The sequence below is a fragment of the Myotis yumanensis genome, unplaced genomic scaffold (assembly GCF_028538775.1).
Source record: "Myotis yumanensis isolate MYYU_CA2020_CCGP unplaced genomic scaffold, mMyoYum1.0.hap1 SCAF_5, whole genome shotgun sequence".
In the NCBI taxonomy this organism is placed as follows: Eukaryota; Metazoa; Chordata; class Mammalia; order Chiroptera; family Vespertilionidae; genus Myotis; species Myotis yumanensis.
In genome coordinates this window covers 65,412,410-65,429,675 of record NW_027223756.1, presented here as the reverse complement: position 1 = coordinate 65,429,675, position 17,266 = coordinate 65,412,410, and the positions used below count along the sequence as shown (strand labels likewise).

Below are 17,266 nucleotides of genomic sequence, written 5' to 3'. Positions count from 1 at the left end.
AGGACACAGGGTTTTTAAAGATCATCTCCATCCCACCTGGACCTAAGACATGCCACTATTTGAACTGCTCCCTTGAGCAGACACTGGTAAAGCCATGAGCAGCAGCTGTGGTAGCATAGCTTCTGAGGAAGAGAAAGTGGTTGCGACTCCATGTGACCGGCCGTGGCAGCATTTAAGGAGCTATTTCGAGCTACTGTGTTGAAAGTTTACCTAACAATAGTGGCTAGTTTCTCTTGTATTCTCCTGGCAGTGTACAAGGATTTAGAAAATTTGGACTGAGAGTCAGAGATTGATATCCAAGCTCCACGTATTTTTGTGAATTTAACATTGGAACAGTATCTGGGAACTTGTCATTTCTCTCCCACCGCTGGCAATATTTTGGACAATATATTTTCCTTCCCCTTTGGACACTAGTTTGAGAAAAACAATCCAAATCCTATCAAAATAGGTATATGTATATAACCATGACAACTATTAACAGTTACTATAAAGCCCTTTAATTAATACTGGGTATATTTTGAGCTACTGTATGTAATAGGCTAAGGATATGTTAGAACCATGGTCGGCAAACTGTGGCTCGTGAGCCACATACGGCTCTTTGGCCCCTTGAGTGTGGCTCTTCCTAAGCCTTAGGAGTACCCTCATTAAGTTAATAACAATGTACCTACCTATATAGTTTAAGTTTAAAAAATGTGGCTCTCAAAAGAAATTTCAATCGTTGTACTGTTGATATTTGGCTCTGTTGACTAATGAGTTTGCCGACCACTGTGTTAGAAGATGTTTTCAGTACACTTGGCACTCAAACTTTAATACGTTGAAAGCACAGCTCTTCATCTTACCCCCCTGTCCATCTCCAACAGTCTTTCCCAATTCAGCTTCTATCTGAATTGGGGACAACATCTATCCAGTTGCTCAGGCCAAAACCTTAGTGACATCTTTGTGTCCTTTCCTTCTCTCACACCCTCCATCCAGCCTCTCAGCAGATCATGTTGAATTTGCCTTCAGAATATATCCCAACATGGGCCACGTCTCACTCCCTTTTCTGCTTCTGCTCTGAACCAAGTCAGCAGCATTTCTCACCAGAATGTTGGTGGTAGCCTTCTCACTGGTCTCCTTGCTCTGTCCTAGATTCTTTGGTCCATTCTCAATGCAGTAGCAGAATTGATCCCTTTAACCAGGTCCGCTAGTCTCAGTGCTCATATCACAAGTACCAGGACCCTCCATCTCTTTCAAGTAAATGTCAGTCATTCCAATGTCCAACCTCAGGTTACCTCTCTGATCTGTTCCCTTACAGCTACAATACCCTGCCTCTGTTTTAACCCCAGCCCCCACTGTTCCCACAACTCCCCAGGTTGCTCCTGTCTAGCCCTTTGCATGTACTCTTCCCTCTACCCAGAACACACTTCCCCACTGGCTCATGTCTCATTCCCAGAGCTCCTTCAGACTCCACTCAATTTCCGGCTACTCAGTGAGCTTCCAATTATTGTACTTGAACTCCTTATGCCACTATCCGGCTTTATTTTTCTCCAAACAACTTACCATTGTATTTGTCATTTATGAGTTTTATGCCCCTTCTGTCTCCCCTCCTGGAATATGAATGTTCCAGGTAATCAGGTATTTTTGTTTACTTTACTAAACACTGTATTCCCAGTGCCTAGAACAATGCCTGGCATATATAGGAACTGAACAAATATTTGCTAACTATTTATTAAACCAAAAGTTATTTCTTGGTTATATTTAATATCAGGTGTTGGATTGGGTGTTAAAGTACTATAGAAATGTTATCCCTGCTAAAATATATTTACCTATGTCCTTTTAATTTGGGGAGGGGGATGTGAAATAATTTCCTCTTAACCACCAGACTTTTAGGTACAGCACATTGATTTAAACAAATTGCCAAAAAGAAGCTATATTTCAGATATAAATCCATTATTTATACAATCATTGTAACTATAGAACCTATTCTTTTATTCCAGCTTTTTTCCCCCTGTCTCTCTCATTTTTGTTTTCCAGAAAAGAGGCACAGTTAGATGAAGAAGGACAGTTTCTTGTCAGAATAATATATGATGATTCTAAAACTTATGATTTGGTTGCTGCTGCAAGCAAAGTCCTCAGTAAGTTGAATATGACTTTCCTTCTTTGGCCAGGTTACACATACAAGTGCAAAGGAATGCATAGTCCATTATATAGTGACTAGAGGCCCGGAGCATAAATTTATGCACTAGTGGGGATGGAGCCGAAACTGGCTCTTTGACATCCCCTGAGGGGTCCCGGATTGCGAGAGGTTGCAGGTCAGGCCAAGGGACCCCACTGGTGCACGACTGGGGACAGGGAGAGATGTGAGAGGTTGGCCAGCCGGGAGGAACTGTGGGAGGGCTCCAGGGCATGTCTGGCCCGTCTTGCTCAGTCTGGATTGGCTGGACCCCAGCAGCAAGCTAACCTACTGGTCGGAGCATCTGCCCCTGGTGGTTAGTGTACATCATAGTGACTGGTCGACTGTCTGCCCCCCAGTGGTCAGTGCACATCAGAGCGAGCAGTTGAGCGGCCTTAGCATATCATTAGCATATTACGCTTTGATTGGTTGAACGGCCGACCAGTCAACCAAACACTTAGTGTATTAGGCTTTTAGTAGTATTATATAGGATGTACAAGGATGTAGGTTATGCATTGCACAACCCTGATGGGAAGACATTTACATATAATGTTAGGCTCAGGCTATGCTCAGTCTATTTCTCCTTTTAAGAACTCTTTAGAGCAGTGGTTCTCAACCTTCCTAATGCTGTGACCCTTTAATACAACTCGTCATGTTGTGGTGACCCCCAACCATAAAATTATTTTCGTTGCTACTTCATAACTGTAATTTTGCTACTGTTATGGATCATAATGTAAATATCTGATATGCAGGATATATTTTCATTGTTACAAATTGAACATAATTAAAGCATAGTGATTAATCACAAAAACAATATATAATTATATATGTGTTTTCCGATGGTCTTAGGCGACCCCTGTGAAAGGGTGGTTCGGCCCCCAAAGGGGTCGCGACCCACAGGTTGAGAACCGCTGGTTTAGAGACTAGAGGAGCTCTCTGCCCCTCCCCACAGAAAGCCATATGTTGAGGAAGAAAAAAATAAATTATTGCTTCTTAATGTAGTAATTTCCATAATGTAATAATACATTACTATGTCAACAGCACAGAATTGCACAAGTGTAATAATTACTACATTACTGCATTGTGGAATGGAGAAAATATGATTCCCAAATCTCTTTTATAATAAGTTTTGTTAGCTATTGGTAAAAGAAACAGGAAATAGATCTATATCAAACAAAACTTATGCAATGAAGGCAAAGTTAAAAAAAATAGCTTTATAAAAAAGTCTTTCTGAAAGTAGTGTCTCTTATTCTCAGAGTACTTAATTTATAACTAGGCTTTGGATAGAATAGAAAGAAGCTTTTTAGCTTTGCCAAATATAACTAGTAGAGCAAATACTGTTTATTGCAGAATGTAAGAATTACAAAGAAAAATGGTGAATTGTTAATAAGAAGAAAATATCTAATCTCATTTGAAACAAGTATGATTTTTTTCATATAAATTTGTCAATTTTTGAAAATTAAATATCTAGTGTAGTCAAGTATAGAGTTTAAAAATAAATCAAACACTTAAAAAATATTTAAACTCTTTAAAAATTTTTCCAAAAGAAATTATTAGTTTTATTTGCATTAAGATTTATGTGCTTTCACTTCAGAATTACTTTGATTATCAAAAATTGGAAAAGCTTACATTTTGAATAAGGGGATCAATTAAATAAAATGTTGCATCTCTATGTTGAGTGAGGTAGTGATTGAAATTGCAGAAAAAATCTTAAAGTTTTAAGAAATAATAATTGGATATAAACAAAAAAGCAGGATATTAGGGTGCATACTATATGCAACCAACTTATTAAACTGATAAGAACAGATACTACACTTGATCTTAGCCAAAAGGCCGAGAAGCAATGCAACCAACTTATTAATATGTGTATTTAGATAAAGAAAAATCCTTCTATGCCAAAATATTGTCATGTGCATTCTGGATGATTTTCAGGATCTTCCTGTATTTTTCAGAAAAAAATAAGTTCTAAATTAAATATACATTTAAAAAAAGCTTAAAATTAATTAACTAGTTTGTCATGGAAGCTGAGAAACTGATTGCTTTGCTATTAAGTACAAATGTACAGTGTTAGCATGGTAATGTATTGTCTTCTCAGGTTTCATTGTATTGTCCTGGACAGAAATTTTTCATGTGATGTATATTCACTAGGCACAAAAATTGAGGATATTTAACATTTTGTTGTTATGCAGTTATCTTCCTTCTTCCCATTAATAATAGTCTACGTATAATATGTTTTGTTTTTATTATTCTTTCAAACCTATAAAATAGATCTCAACGCTGGAGAAATCCTCCAAATGTTTGGGAAGATGTTTTTTGTCTTTTGTCAAGAATCTGGTTATGATACAATCTTGCGTGTCCTGGGATCTAATGTCAGAGAATTCCTACAGGTAAGCAATTTGAAGTCTTGTTGAAAGTGCTGAATTCGTGATTCTTTAACATAGATTCTAGCATCCTGTTGTTCAGCCAGCTGTATGAGAGTGTCTTGCTGCTGAAATGGAATAATAGTGACATTTTTTTGCAATTCAATAAAATAATAGTTATTAGGTCTTGAATACATTTTTAGCATTTTTGCTTCATATTTTTTCTTTTAACTTTTGATTACTATAAATATGCAAGTTGTAAATTAATGTTCTTTGAAAAACTCATCATGGCCTATTGTGGTATATCCAACTGCCTTTAAAAAAATGTTTTTATTGATTTCAGGGAGGAAAGGAAAGAAGGGGAGAGAGAGATAGAAACACCAATGATGAGAATCATTGATGAGCTGTCCCCTGCACACCCCATACTGGGGATCGAGCCTGCAACCCAGGCAAGTGCCCTGATTGGGAATTAAACCGTGACCTCATGACTTACAGATTGACACTCAACAACTGAGCCACACTGGGCAGGCCCAACTGCCTTTTTTTTTTAATGGTCATATTTGATACTAGTTTTGGTTTTATGTTTTGCTCTAAAACATGGTCTTATTTATTATTATTTTTTTGCAAAGCATTCTTAGTTTGTATAGCATAATTAAATAGTACGTCAGTATCTATGACTTTCTACCCGGAGCTTGTTGTTTAGGAAAAAGCCCGCTGGCTTACAGGTGCTCTGCCACCAAAGCAAATTTGAGAATCATAACTCTGAGTTACATATTAATTAATCTACTAGAGAAAGGAAAGTAAGAGGCCTTGCAAAGGCAATTTCAGGTGCAGGACAAGATAAATGACATCACCAAACGCCTTTGTCTTATATTCCTGCTAAAATTACCTTACAAGATTTTCACTAGTGAAGCACACATTCGATGAAAGACTATTTTTGGATTGTCTGTCCTATTTTAAGCAGAGGCCATTTGTGAGACCTTCTTCTTGATGTGTTAATGTTGAAAATTATGTGGTTGTTTGTAAAGGATATTTCCAAACTGGCTGCCTAGAGCCACCAGATCTTGCTGGAAAATGATGTCAGTGCAATAGTAGCTGAACCGAAGCCCAGTTTTGAGGGAATGTAAACGACTTCCAGTCCAGCTGCATTATTGATTTAACAGCCAAAATAAGAACTTTGGTGTTTAATCAAAATGTCTGTTGTTTACACAGTGACATTTTTCTTATAAACTTAAAACAGCGTTAAATCAAGATGGAAACTGATTTGCAATCGCCTGCCGCGGATTTACCTAACTACTGGGTCCAAGAACGCTGCCACTTCCAAATGGAGTGGCTGCCAGGAGATGTGTAAATTAAACGGGAACAGGCTGTATTTAAATGAATTATGTTAAATGGATTTAAGTGTGATATTTGAAAGTATTTTAAGACTTTGGATTTTGGAATACATCTTCCATTTTTTTTAAAACTGTCACCTTATCAACAAAGTCTGAACTTGCATTTTCTCTGTCTTAATTCCATCTTTCTCTCAATGGCCACGTTTACACAGCACAACAAATGTTCACATTGTTTTTGGTTTGCGTTGGCTCGTGGTGGCCACCTGCTAAGGTTGTCGTGGTGCCGTGAGAGAGCAAGCCGCCTCTGGTGTGTTCCTCTCTGTTCCAGGGCTGCACTGTTAACAGGATAGCCAATAGCTACATGGGGCTGGATTTTGAGAGTTCTACCACTTTTCTTCATTCCCCCTACACTTCTGTGTAGAGATTGGATGATTTCTCTAACTCTCTCATGACTCCTCCAATCTCATCTCTATTCTATGACTTGGGTGACTTTTCTGAAATGCAAATATATCTCATCATACCATTAAAAATTTTTTTTTCTTAAACCCTTCAGTGATTCCCCATTGCTCATTGGACAATGTCAAAAATAGTTAAAATGACTGAAACCTCTTACATTCCCTATACATTCTGCCTCTTCCTCTTCTGCAGCCCAGCCAAACATTACTTTTTTTTTTTAAATCTTGCTCTCTTTATCCTCTGAGTTTTTGCATCTGCTCTTTCCTTTATCTGGAACACTGTTCATGCTCCTTTTCACCTCGATAAATTCTGTTTATCCTGCTGGTCAAATTACTTCTTCTGGGTCATTGGCATTTCTCATGTTTTCATAGTATATTTATTTTCCCAGCCATAGTTGTTCTCATACTGTATTATCATTTCCTGTTGTTGGGCTGGAATGTAAACTCCATGAAGCCAGAGACCATGTATAATCTCTTAATGATGGCATCTCCACAAATACAATCTGTCTAGCTGGGAATGAATATCTGTCTTTTTTTTTTTTTATGAAGATGTACTCTTTGTGTAAAAATAGGAAGCAAATATGACCATAGCTCAAGATTAAATTTTTAAAATAGATTTTATTAATTTTTTATAGAGAGGAAGGGAGAGGGATAGAGAGTTAGAAACATCGATGAGAGAGAAGCATTGATCAGCTGCCTCCTGCACACTCCCTACTGGGGATGTGCCCGCAACCAAGGTACATGCCCTTGACCGGAATCGAACCTGGGACCCTTTATTCCGCAGGCTGATGCTCTATCTACTGAGCCAAACCGATTAGGGCTTAAATGTTTAATTAAGAATAACAAAACCCCCTTTTAGATGAAACTATGTAACTTTATTTAGAGATAAATCAAAGATTGAATATAGAGGAATAGACAGCCACACAGTAGACTGATTTCCTTGAGTCGGAAGCTTTGAGTATTGGCTATCGTTGATAAGATAATATATGGCTTTTGGGAATGGAACCCAAGTCAGTCCACAGCAGGGCTACCAATTAATTTTTAGTGCTGTTCCGTTATTATCCCATTATATTTTCTTTACCCAGTGATTTCACAGAGGTGAAATGAAATTAAAATAAGCTTCAAAGGCTGCCAATGCAATCTGAGAGAAGAGTTAGAATTTAAATTATGGGCCTGTTTAAATATGCATAGAAATCTCAGTTGAATCATATTACAAATATTCAGTCAGAGTTTGCTGGAAACACTGGCTCATTCAATGGTCAGTTTCACTCATTTCCCCAATTCATATACGTGGGGGTTCCTCTGTCAGGGCCTCTGTGCAGCCTGCAGTGGGATTTCCAGGTCACGACAGCTCCATGTTTTGGCCTCCAAAACACAACGCTGTGGCCAGCCCACCAGGAGCAATCTGGGATTGATGACCGATCTAAAATCTTAAATGTTTGTCCAAAGTGTTATTCTGGGAAATGTGAGGATTTTCCTGAACAGCTGTGAAATTCTAATACTTCCTTAAATTATTTACAGTGTTTCTTAGAAAAAAAAATGCTCCATTCATTTTATTTTTAACTTTTGGATTTCCAAAGGACCTGTTTTTTCCAACATCCAAAACATTAATTTCTGTAACCTGCAGTTTTTAAATGGACAAGTGAGGACTTTAAAGGAACATAAGTATTTGAATAGCTGGTATATATTTTCATGATATTGATTGTCAAATATAGTATTATATAAGTGGGATTTTTTTTTTAAAAAAAACACATGAGTTTAAGAGCTATAGCATAAGTGAAATATTTTACACAGGCAATTCTATAATCACTTGCCCTTTTACTTTAAAATATTTCTCTTGAGAGGATGGTAATGATAGCTATATATAATTTCAAGATATTATTTAAAGAATTTTAGTAACTGGTATAATTTCTTTTTTTTAAATTGGGCCTTACATTATTTTTTAAAAGAAAAAAAATATTTTCTGTATCTTTTCAGTGGGAGGCTATTTCTCAAGGAGCAGCTCCAAGGAGAAAAGGCAGGAACAGGAGCCTTAAAGTGTCAACTTCCTTACTCTGACCTCATGCTGCTCACACCCTGACCTTGGTGCTGACCATTCTTATGGGGTTGTGTTTTCCACTTTATTGAGGTCTTGCCTGCTTAAATTTCTCATGTTCAAATTCTAAGATGACTCCTTTCTTATAAAACTTAAAATATTTGTCAAATTACATGACCCGCACAAGTAAATGTTGGTGTTGGTCTTGTTTGTCAGAAGTGTGAGGAATGAAAAGAAAGGAAATGCTGCGTCCCATCCTTTTTCCTTAAAAAAAGAGGTTTGCAAGGACTGATCTTAAGATTTCTTCCAGATCTAAGTGCCAGTAACGTTCTCAAGTAACACAGATAGCTCCCGCTTTCCCATCCTCTCGGATTCTTAGAGACGGAAACATCTCTCTGTCTCAAAACTTTCGAAGCGAGGTCTTACTCTGCCCACTTATGTGGATTTTAGGGATTTTTAATTACATGCCCTGGAAGCCTGGAAGAAGAAGTAGCTGAGTTCTAGAAATCTTGCCTCTGTAATTGTGTATGCACTCATTTTTGCCGTGCATATTACAAAGAAAATTTGCATTTATGTAGAAACATTCCGAGATCTTTCAACATGGAGAACTTCAGTGTTTCTCAGTGGAAGGATACATTCTCTTTGGCTGCCTACATCTGTGGAATGTGCTACATGGAGCACTACATACCGTCTCCCGGGATGCCAGCACTCGTTTTTTCTTCTGCAAATGATAAGTGCTAGGTGACAAGATGAACTGGACTCATGGATCTGAGAAAAAGTACATTTATTTTGCTTCTCCCAAAACCGGTTAAATGATATCAGGGCGTTAAGAAACAAAACGAAAACCTCAGAGTAACTTTTTGGCACCGTGAGGCAAAAAAGATGGTGGGCCTGCTCTCTAGCCCTTTCCCGTGTCCTAATTTCATAAAGCTGAGAAGAATGAAGGGGAAGCACATTTGAGGTTTTCTTTATTGATTCTTGGGAATCTACTTGTGCTAGAATATATGTATGTGTTCACTTTTTTTTCTTATGTTTAATGTGTATACTTCCTTTTTAAAAATTTTATTTTTTCCATCACCATTTTTCCTTCTATGCCCTCTTCTACCTCCACCCACACCCCCTCTACCCCAACAATCACTGTTGTCCATGAATTCTCTCTTTTTCTTGCTCAATCTCCCCCCCCAACACACACACATAATGTATGTACTTCTTTGTAATGTGTATAGTTTTTTCTTTGTATACCTGCTTCCACGGGTATATCTAAAAAACAACAACAACAGCACATGGAATACCAGTTTTAATATGAAATTTTTATTCTCCAAAATACATTGCTACAGCCGTGTGGATAAATGATTAGCTTTGTATAAATCATATTATAAAATGTGGTCAAGGTTTTATCTAGGCTATTTTGAGAATCTTTTTTTGGCCTTCAGTGTGGCTATAAACAATTCTAATCTATGGTGAAGGTACATTTTTAGCAATATAAGCGTACTCAAATCAAAATAATTTAATTTTTAATCACGAATTCCATTTCTCATATCAGATAGGCTGTGGCAATCACTTCAATTTTGAAAGAGTAAAACCGAGTAAGGAAAGCTGTAACTTAAGAAATCCCAAGAGTGTTTTTATGTTAGATGCTATCTAAAGAAAATCAATATTGCATTAAGTGGTGTTAAAGCTTTCATGTTGCAGGAAAGCACTTAGCTTGTCCATTTAATTAACAGTAGATTCAATAAAACAGTAAATCTCTGGAGAGTTGGTTACCACAAAGACTAAAAGATGAACATTCTGACTTCAAATGTTTTGCCTTCCCACTTGCTTTGAAGCAATAAATTAAGCAACATGCTATTAGCAACATTTATACCTTTATTTAAATAAAAATGGCTCAGCATTTAGGATGAAGTGCCTATCTTTTATTTAATTTAAATTTTTTAAAAATTGATTTTTTTTTGAGAGAGAGAGAGAGAGACTGAATTATTATTTCATTTATTGATGCATTCATTGGTTGCTTCTTGTATGTGCCCTGACAACCTTGGCTTATCAGGATGATGCTTTAACCAATTGAGCAACCCGGCCAGGACTAAAGTGTCTATCTCTTTGTGACTCATGACGTAGCTGCATGTAGAAATATGTTAATATAATATGAACAAGATGAAAATAGATCAGTATGCAAATGATATAGGCATATTGACTTACGATATAAATACGTTGCTGTATTTGAAAATTACAAATTTCAATTTTTCACAGAGGGAAAATTGAAACAATATTATTAAAATATATTTTTCAAATTATTGGTTGACTTATCTTTTTTCCTTTAAAATGAGCCACAACACAGTACTGAACCCGAGGACATTAAGTAATTACCTAAATGCAGCAACAAGCTCAATTTTGGCTTTGTGGGAAATGGAGATAAGTATAAAACTCTTTGGTCATTTTTTTTCCTCACCAGATTTTCTCATAAAGTTTTGTTGTTGTTGTTGTTAATCCTCCTTCGAGGATATTTTTCCATTGATCTTTAAGGAGAGTTGAAGAGAGAAGGAAAGACAGAGAGAAACACTGATGTGAGAGAAACACATTGATTGGTTGCCTCTTATATTCGCCCCAACCAGGACCCAGGTTGGGGAGGAGCCTGCAACCAAGGTAGCGTCCTTGACTGGAATCGAACCCGGGAGCCTTTGGTCTGCAGGCCAGCGCTCTATCCACTGAACCAAACCAGCCAGGGCTCTCATGACCTTTTTGCAACTTCAGCAGATGGGATCTGGGAGGGTTCTGTGTTCATGTCTTCCCTTCTCAGAAAAGAATTATCCTGAGAAGAACTTGTCATAGGAAGAACTCCTCGTACTACTTAACCAAGTAAAATAGTTTTGGGACTCAAGCGGCTTGTAGTTTATATATTAACTTCCAATACTTCGTGTCTGTCATATTTTACATGACAATAGCAGCCCCTACAGGCCATGGGGATGAACTGATGTTTTTGCCTCTCTCCACCCTTGCACATAAGCCTCTTACATCTCAGAACCTGGAACAAAGTATCATTCTCATGCCACCCTCTCTCTGACCTTCTGTCATTACACTTCTCTGTCCCTATAACCAGGAAAGGGTCCTGGCTTTGAAGGTCTCAGTCACGCATATGATTAGCTGGGTCCACCAGGATCATGCAGGACCTTCTTCCCAATTCAGGATCCATAACCTTGATCTCATCTGCAAAATCTCCTTTGCCAGGAGAGGTATCATATTCAAAGGGATTAGGGCATGGAAATTAGGGGGAGCACCATTATTTTGCTTGCTGCACCTGGGATGTGCTTAGTGTTTTATATATATCATTTTAGTTATCTCCATTTTATCAGAAAAAAATCAAGTCTTAGAAAAATTGGGTAAACTGCTATGTTACCATGAAATGATAGTGTCATGCATATATAGCTGCCCCAAACCTATAAATATGTATATATTTGCTTTAGCCCTAACTATGTTTCTTTTTTTCTGCTTCAGGCATTCCTTTTTTTTTTTTACCCCACTTGTTTATTTATCTTTTCTTAAGATGCATTAACTATTAATAGCCATGGATGTTTGTTTTAATTACTCTACTTGAGTTTCAAGTTCTCTGTGGTTCTTGCCTTACAGATGTCTCAGTACCGCAAGGGAAGGGCATGCTGTGTGAATGTTTACTCGGCTGATCTGCCCACTAAGCTCAGATTGAGCCTTCTGTCTTTATCTTGCTCTCCAGGAGTCAGCTGCCATTGTGGGAGCATTGTTTATTCATCACCATTTCCTCTTCATTGCAGAACCTCGATGCTCTGCATGACCACCTTGCTACTATCTACCCAGGCATGCGTGCACCTTCCTTTAGGTGCACTGATGCAGATAAGGGCAAAGGACTCATTCTGCACTACTACTCAGAGAGAGAAGGGCTTCAGGATATTGTCATCGGAATCATTAAAACGGTAGCTCAACAAATACATGGCACTGAAATCGACATGAAGGTAATGGTCAGTAATGGAGACACTTCTAAATAGAGATGGCAGAATATTAAAAGTGGTGCTCAGTGAATTTACCTTTCATTCTTGCAGCTAGTGGAACTCACCAAAGGCATATTTTATATAATAAAACCCTAATATGCAAATTGACCGAACGGTGGAATGACTGGTCGCTATGAACTGATCACCAGGGGGCAGACGCTCAACATAGGAGCTTCCCTCTGGTGGTCAGTGCACTCCCACAGGCGGAGTGCTGCTCAGCCAGAAGCCGGGCTCACGGCTGGCGAGTGCAGTGGAGGTGGCAGGAACCTCCGCAGCAGCACTAAGGAGCAGCTAGCCAAGCGGTAGGGAGCAGCAAGCAGGCGGGCGGTAAGGAGCGAGGGGTCCCGGACTGTGAGAGGGTACAGGCCGGGCTGAGGGACCCCACCCCCACCCCCAAGTGCATGAATTTCATGCACTGGGCCTCTAGTACTAGTATAAAACATAACACTGGCATCATCAGAAGTCTATGCTTGGCCTTGGAATGCAAGGATATACAGTGGGGCCTTGACTTACAAGTGTCCCGATTAACGAGTTTTTTGAGATACCAGCTGTCTCTCGGCCGATTTTTTGCATTGAGTTGATAGAGTAATTTAAGTTAACGAGCTCCTTAACTAGCTCCTTAATGAGCTTGGTCTCGGAACGAATTAAACTCGTAAGTCAAGGCCCCACTGTATAGGAATACAGGCGATTTTTCCCCTTTGTCTCAGCAGATTTTTCTTTTTATACATTGCTTAATTTAGTTTGCATTCTCTGTGAGCACACAGTAGCTGGGAAGCAGGAGGATATGGGACTGGCTAAGCTGTGTCCTTCAGAATACAAAAAAAAAAAAAAAAAATACCCTCCATAGCCCGGACAGTCAGATTCTATGATAATATAAAATTAGATATGATATTACTGTGCATTGTTTCCTTGTGGGTTTTTTTTTTTGTCTATCCCTGAAATATCATTGGAATATCTTATTTTGTGAACTAAAAGTTTTTTTGTTTTTTTTTTTTTTAAATTAGATTACTTGTTGAAAGAAGCCAGGTCTCATACTTTAAAAAGGTGTTGCTATTGGTAATACGGATTGTTAGTTTTAGGTGAGAATTTCAAGATATGAATGCAATCCTATAGAATATAGAGCTAATATGCTAATTAGACCAGAGGGTGGAATGACTTTCCGGAAGACCTTCCAAACGACCAGTGGGCAGGGCCACGAGGCAGCTGGGCCTGCCAGGGCCGAGCCCCTGGCACAAATTTCATGCATCGGGCCTCTAGTTATGCAATAAAGAGAACCATCATTTTTCTATATTTAATCCAGACAGTCTCTTCCAGTGAGCTGCTTTTTGTGTGCTCACCATATTCATCCCAAAGAGCCATTTTTCAGTGGCCCCAAATTTGAGAAAAGTGGGGAGAGGACCACCCTATTTCAGCCTTATTTTTTAATGTATCCTAACCAACTTGGTATTGTAATTTTATATACTTGCCAATCGATGGGTAAAAAAGTGACATTGCATGTATTTTTAAATATGTGCCTCTATTATTTTCTTTTTGTCTGAAAATATTATTTTTAACATGTTAAATAATACTACTTGTATAGTTTGTAGGTCACTCATTATAGTAATGTTCCGGGCTTAGAGGCGAAGCACACCAGGATAAGAGATTGCTTTTCCTCCAATTCTACCAGAGTCTGTACAGGCTACTAGGGGACTGATAACACATTCACAATTTTACTGTGAATAATTATTCAGTCTTTGAATTTCATAAATAAATGTCCAGACAGTGTTTTCTATTTTAGGCATGTGTAGCATTTGCACACATTAAATTTTTAAAATTAACCCTCTAAATGCAATTCTCAAAACCAGTTTCTTAGGTACATAGGCCTTTTTAAGTAAATTGAAATGCAGACAATTAAGACCATTTTCCCCTTTGACATCCAGGTTATTCAGCAAAGAAATGAAGAATGTGATCATACTCAATTTTTAATTGAAGAAAAAGAGTCTAAAGAAGAGGATTTTTATGAAGATCTTGACAGATTTGAAGAAAATGGTACCCAGGACTCACGCATCAGCCCCTACACCTTCTGCAAAGCTTTTCCTTTCCACATAATATTTGACCGGGACCTAGTGGTCACTCAGTGTGGCAATGCCATATACAGAGTGCTTCCCCAGGTAAACCACATCCCACTTCATTGGGGACTGAGACAAAAGGCCATAAAGGTGCTATTGTTACATGTGGACATTTCTCTATTTACCTTTTTACTGTGTATTACGTGGTGTGCAGCACATTGTATATTACCTAAATTGTTTAATTGTGAGCATAGTATAGTTAAACATAATGCTACCTTTCCTACAACAGGTTTTTTCTTTTCTTTTTCTGTTAAAAGCAGGGCAAGTGCTGCCCTGGCTGGTTTTGCTAAGTGATTAGAGCATCAGCCAGTGGGCTGAAGGGTGAAAGGTCTCAGGTTTGATTTCTGGTCAAGGGCTCGTACCTGGGTTGCAAGTTCATCCCCACCCCAGTCAGGGCATGTGTGGGAGGCAACCAAGTGAAGTATCTCTCTCACATGAATGTTTCTCTCTCTCTCTCTCTCTCTCTCTCTCTCTCTCTCCCTCTCTCTCCCTCTCCTTTCCTCCCTCCCTTCTACTCTTTCTAAAAATCAGTGGAGAAAATATCTGTACATGAGGATTAAAAAAATAAAGACGGCAAGTGGGAATGCTATACTTTTTAAAAATGAGATAACATAACTTTCTATTAACAATCAACTTTCACTTATTTAGTCATTGAATGAATATTCATTGGATATCTACTATCTGAAAATAGCTTTCAAAATCAACCTTTGACATTTTCAGGGAAAAGAAGAGAATTTTAAAAAACACTAAAAACGACAGAGCTTATCATGGGACTGGGTAGAAAAAGCGTCAAAGGACAACAGTGGAGGCCATGATGAGAATCTGTTCTTGATTGACATTATTCTGACCCAGTTGTAAAAGCCTTCCTTTCTACTCTACCAGCTTTTGGAGTTGTACATGACATGTATCCAGAAATAATTTTTACTTGTAATTAAAGAGACTCGATAGTCCAGGATTAGCCCAAATGGGATCAGGCATAAACATATAAATCCAAAAGCCTGGGCTCTTAATGCTGGCTCTGGCTCTCCCTCATAATTAGCTGGGGTGTGTTACTTGGCCTCTCTCTGCCCTTGTCCTTTAGAAGCAATCAGTAACTGCTTCCTATTATTATTATTATTAACCATCTCTTGATAAACTGTGTTTGATGAGGGTCTTGATATTTAAATTTCATTTTAAGCCATTGGCATTTAATAGGTCATGCTACATTTTCAAAGAGAAATTTCCATTCTCCGTTGAAAATACTTCTCTTATTTCTGTGAGATTATTTTTGAATATTGGTCATCTGCATCCATATTAGGTTTTATGTTCATGGAACTATTTGATGTCCATTTAATCACCGAGTTGCATAGGTCAAGATACGAGTCCATAGTTGAGGTAACTTTCCTACAAAATAATATATTTCTGTGCTTATATACAATTGAGCTGATTAATCTAATAATATAAAATAAACATTGTTTTAAATAGGTGTTCTTTTTCTTCTTATCTACATTTTAGCTCCAGCCTGGCACTTGTAGCCTTTTGTCTGTCTTCTCTCTGGTCCGTCCTCATATTGACATTAGTTTCCATGGGATCCTTTCACACATCAATACGGTTTTCGTATTGAGAAGCAAGGTAAGCAAGATATTGTTTTATTAAATGTGAGTAAGAAGGGTGAGTTACACACTAGAAGTGTTCTGAGGGGAAAGAAGCTACTATGCCATTCTAGAAGTTGGTGGAGGTATAGCCAGATCAGAAGCAAACCTCAAACGGAGTCTTATTTCAAAGGCGACACTGTTGATTTTTTATTTTCCGGAGGAGCAATGAGACTGTCACCTGGTCAGAATTGACAAAAGTAAGTGTTGAGAATGCTTCTCTGGGACAACCCCGCTTCACATTAAACCAACATCTTTTAGCCCCGGTATAGCTGCGATGTCCTATTTTAGGAGTCAGAAGAACTGATAGATTTTTTTTTTTTTAACTTTACCCACTTCCTTCAAGTGTCTGTTATTCTTGGTTCCATTTTTGTGATGGAAATAGGAGTGATAAAATTTAGGTAGTACCCAGATATCACAGTTTCTGTCTTTGGGATTGATAGAGCAAAGGTATTCTGAAGTACACACTTCATCCTTCTTACAGCCTTCCCAAAGGTCTTATGTACACATACTTTATGTATTTGGAATTATTCCCAGTTGCTCTGTGAATGCAGGGGTGAGGAGTGGTGAGGCTTGTTTTTGTGTGTGTGTTTTATTTTTTATTTTATTTTTATTTTTTATTGTTTAAAGTATTACAAATAGTTGTACATATGTCTCCTTTTTTTCCCCAATTGACCTTCCTCAACCTCCCCTACCACCCAGCACATGCCCTCACCCCCCTCCCAGTGTCTTGTGTCCATTGGTTATGCTTATATGCATGCATACAAGTCCTTCCTTTGATCTCTTACCTCCCCCCACCTCCGAACCCTTCCCAGCCTTCCCGCTGTCCTTTGACAATCTGTTCGATGCTTCTCTGCCTCTGTATCTATTTTTGTTCATCAGTTTATAATTATCCATAAATGAGTGAGATCATGTGGTATTTTTCTTTCACTGACTGGCTTATTTCACTTAGCATAATGCGTGTGTTTTTTTTAAGACAAGGTATTATATTGTAACCATACTGGAAAATAAGAAATAATCATGGGAGCTTTAAATAAATATGTGAACAGTAGTATACCTACTGGCTTTCTGTGCTCAGAGAGAATTAATTCGGTTTTTTTGCAGTGTTTGTAAGGGAACCACTATACCTGCAACCTGGCAGTACGCTGGTGAAATCCCTCCCTTGTACTAATTGG

At 38.1% G+C, this 17,266-nt stretch overlaps 1 protein-coding gene and 1 pseudogene across 1 annotated transcript in view; one reads left to right on the top strand and one right to left on the bottom strand.

Annotated features, from left to right (window-relative positions):
- Positions 1–17,266, top strand: part of GUCY1B1 (guanylate cyclase 1 soluble subunit beta 1) — a 42,997-nt gene that overhangs the window by 13,803 nt on the left and 11,928 nt on the right. The window contains exons 3-7 of the mRNA XM_070415420.1: positions 2,014–2,114; positions 4,421–4,539; positions 12,119–12,316; positions 14,272–14,502; positions 15,955–16,071. Of these exons, the coding sequence (XP_070271521.1) occupies positions 2,014–2,114; positions 4,421–4,539; positions 12,119–12,316; positions 14,272–14,502; positions 15,955–16,071 (766 nt within the window). The remainder of the gene's footprint in view (positions 1–2,013; positions 2,115–4,420; positions 4,540–12,118; positions 12,317–14,271; positions 14,503–15,954; positions 16,072–17,266) is intronic.
- On the bottom strand, positions 3,884–3,997 carry LOC139011947 (U2 spliceosomal RNA; annotated as a pseudogene).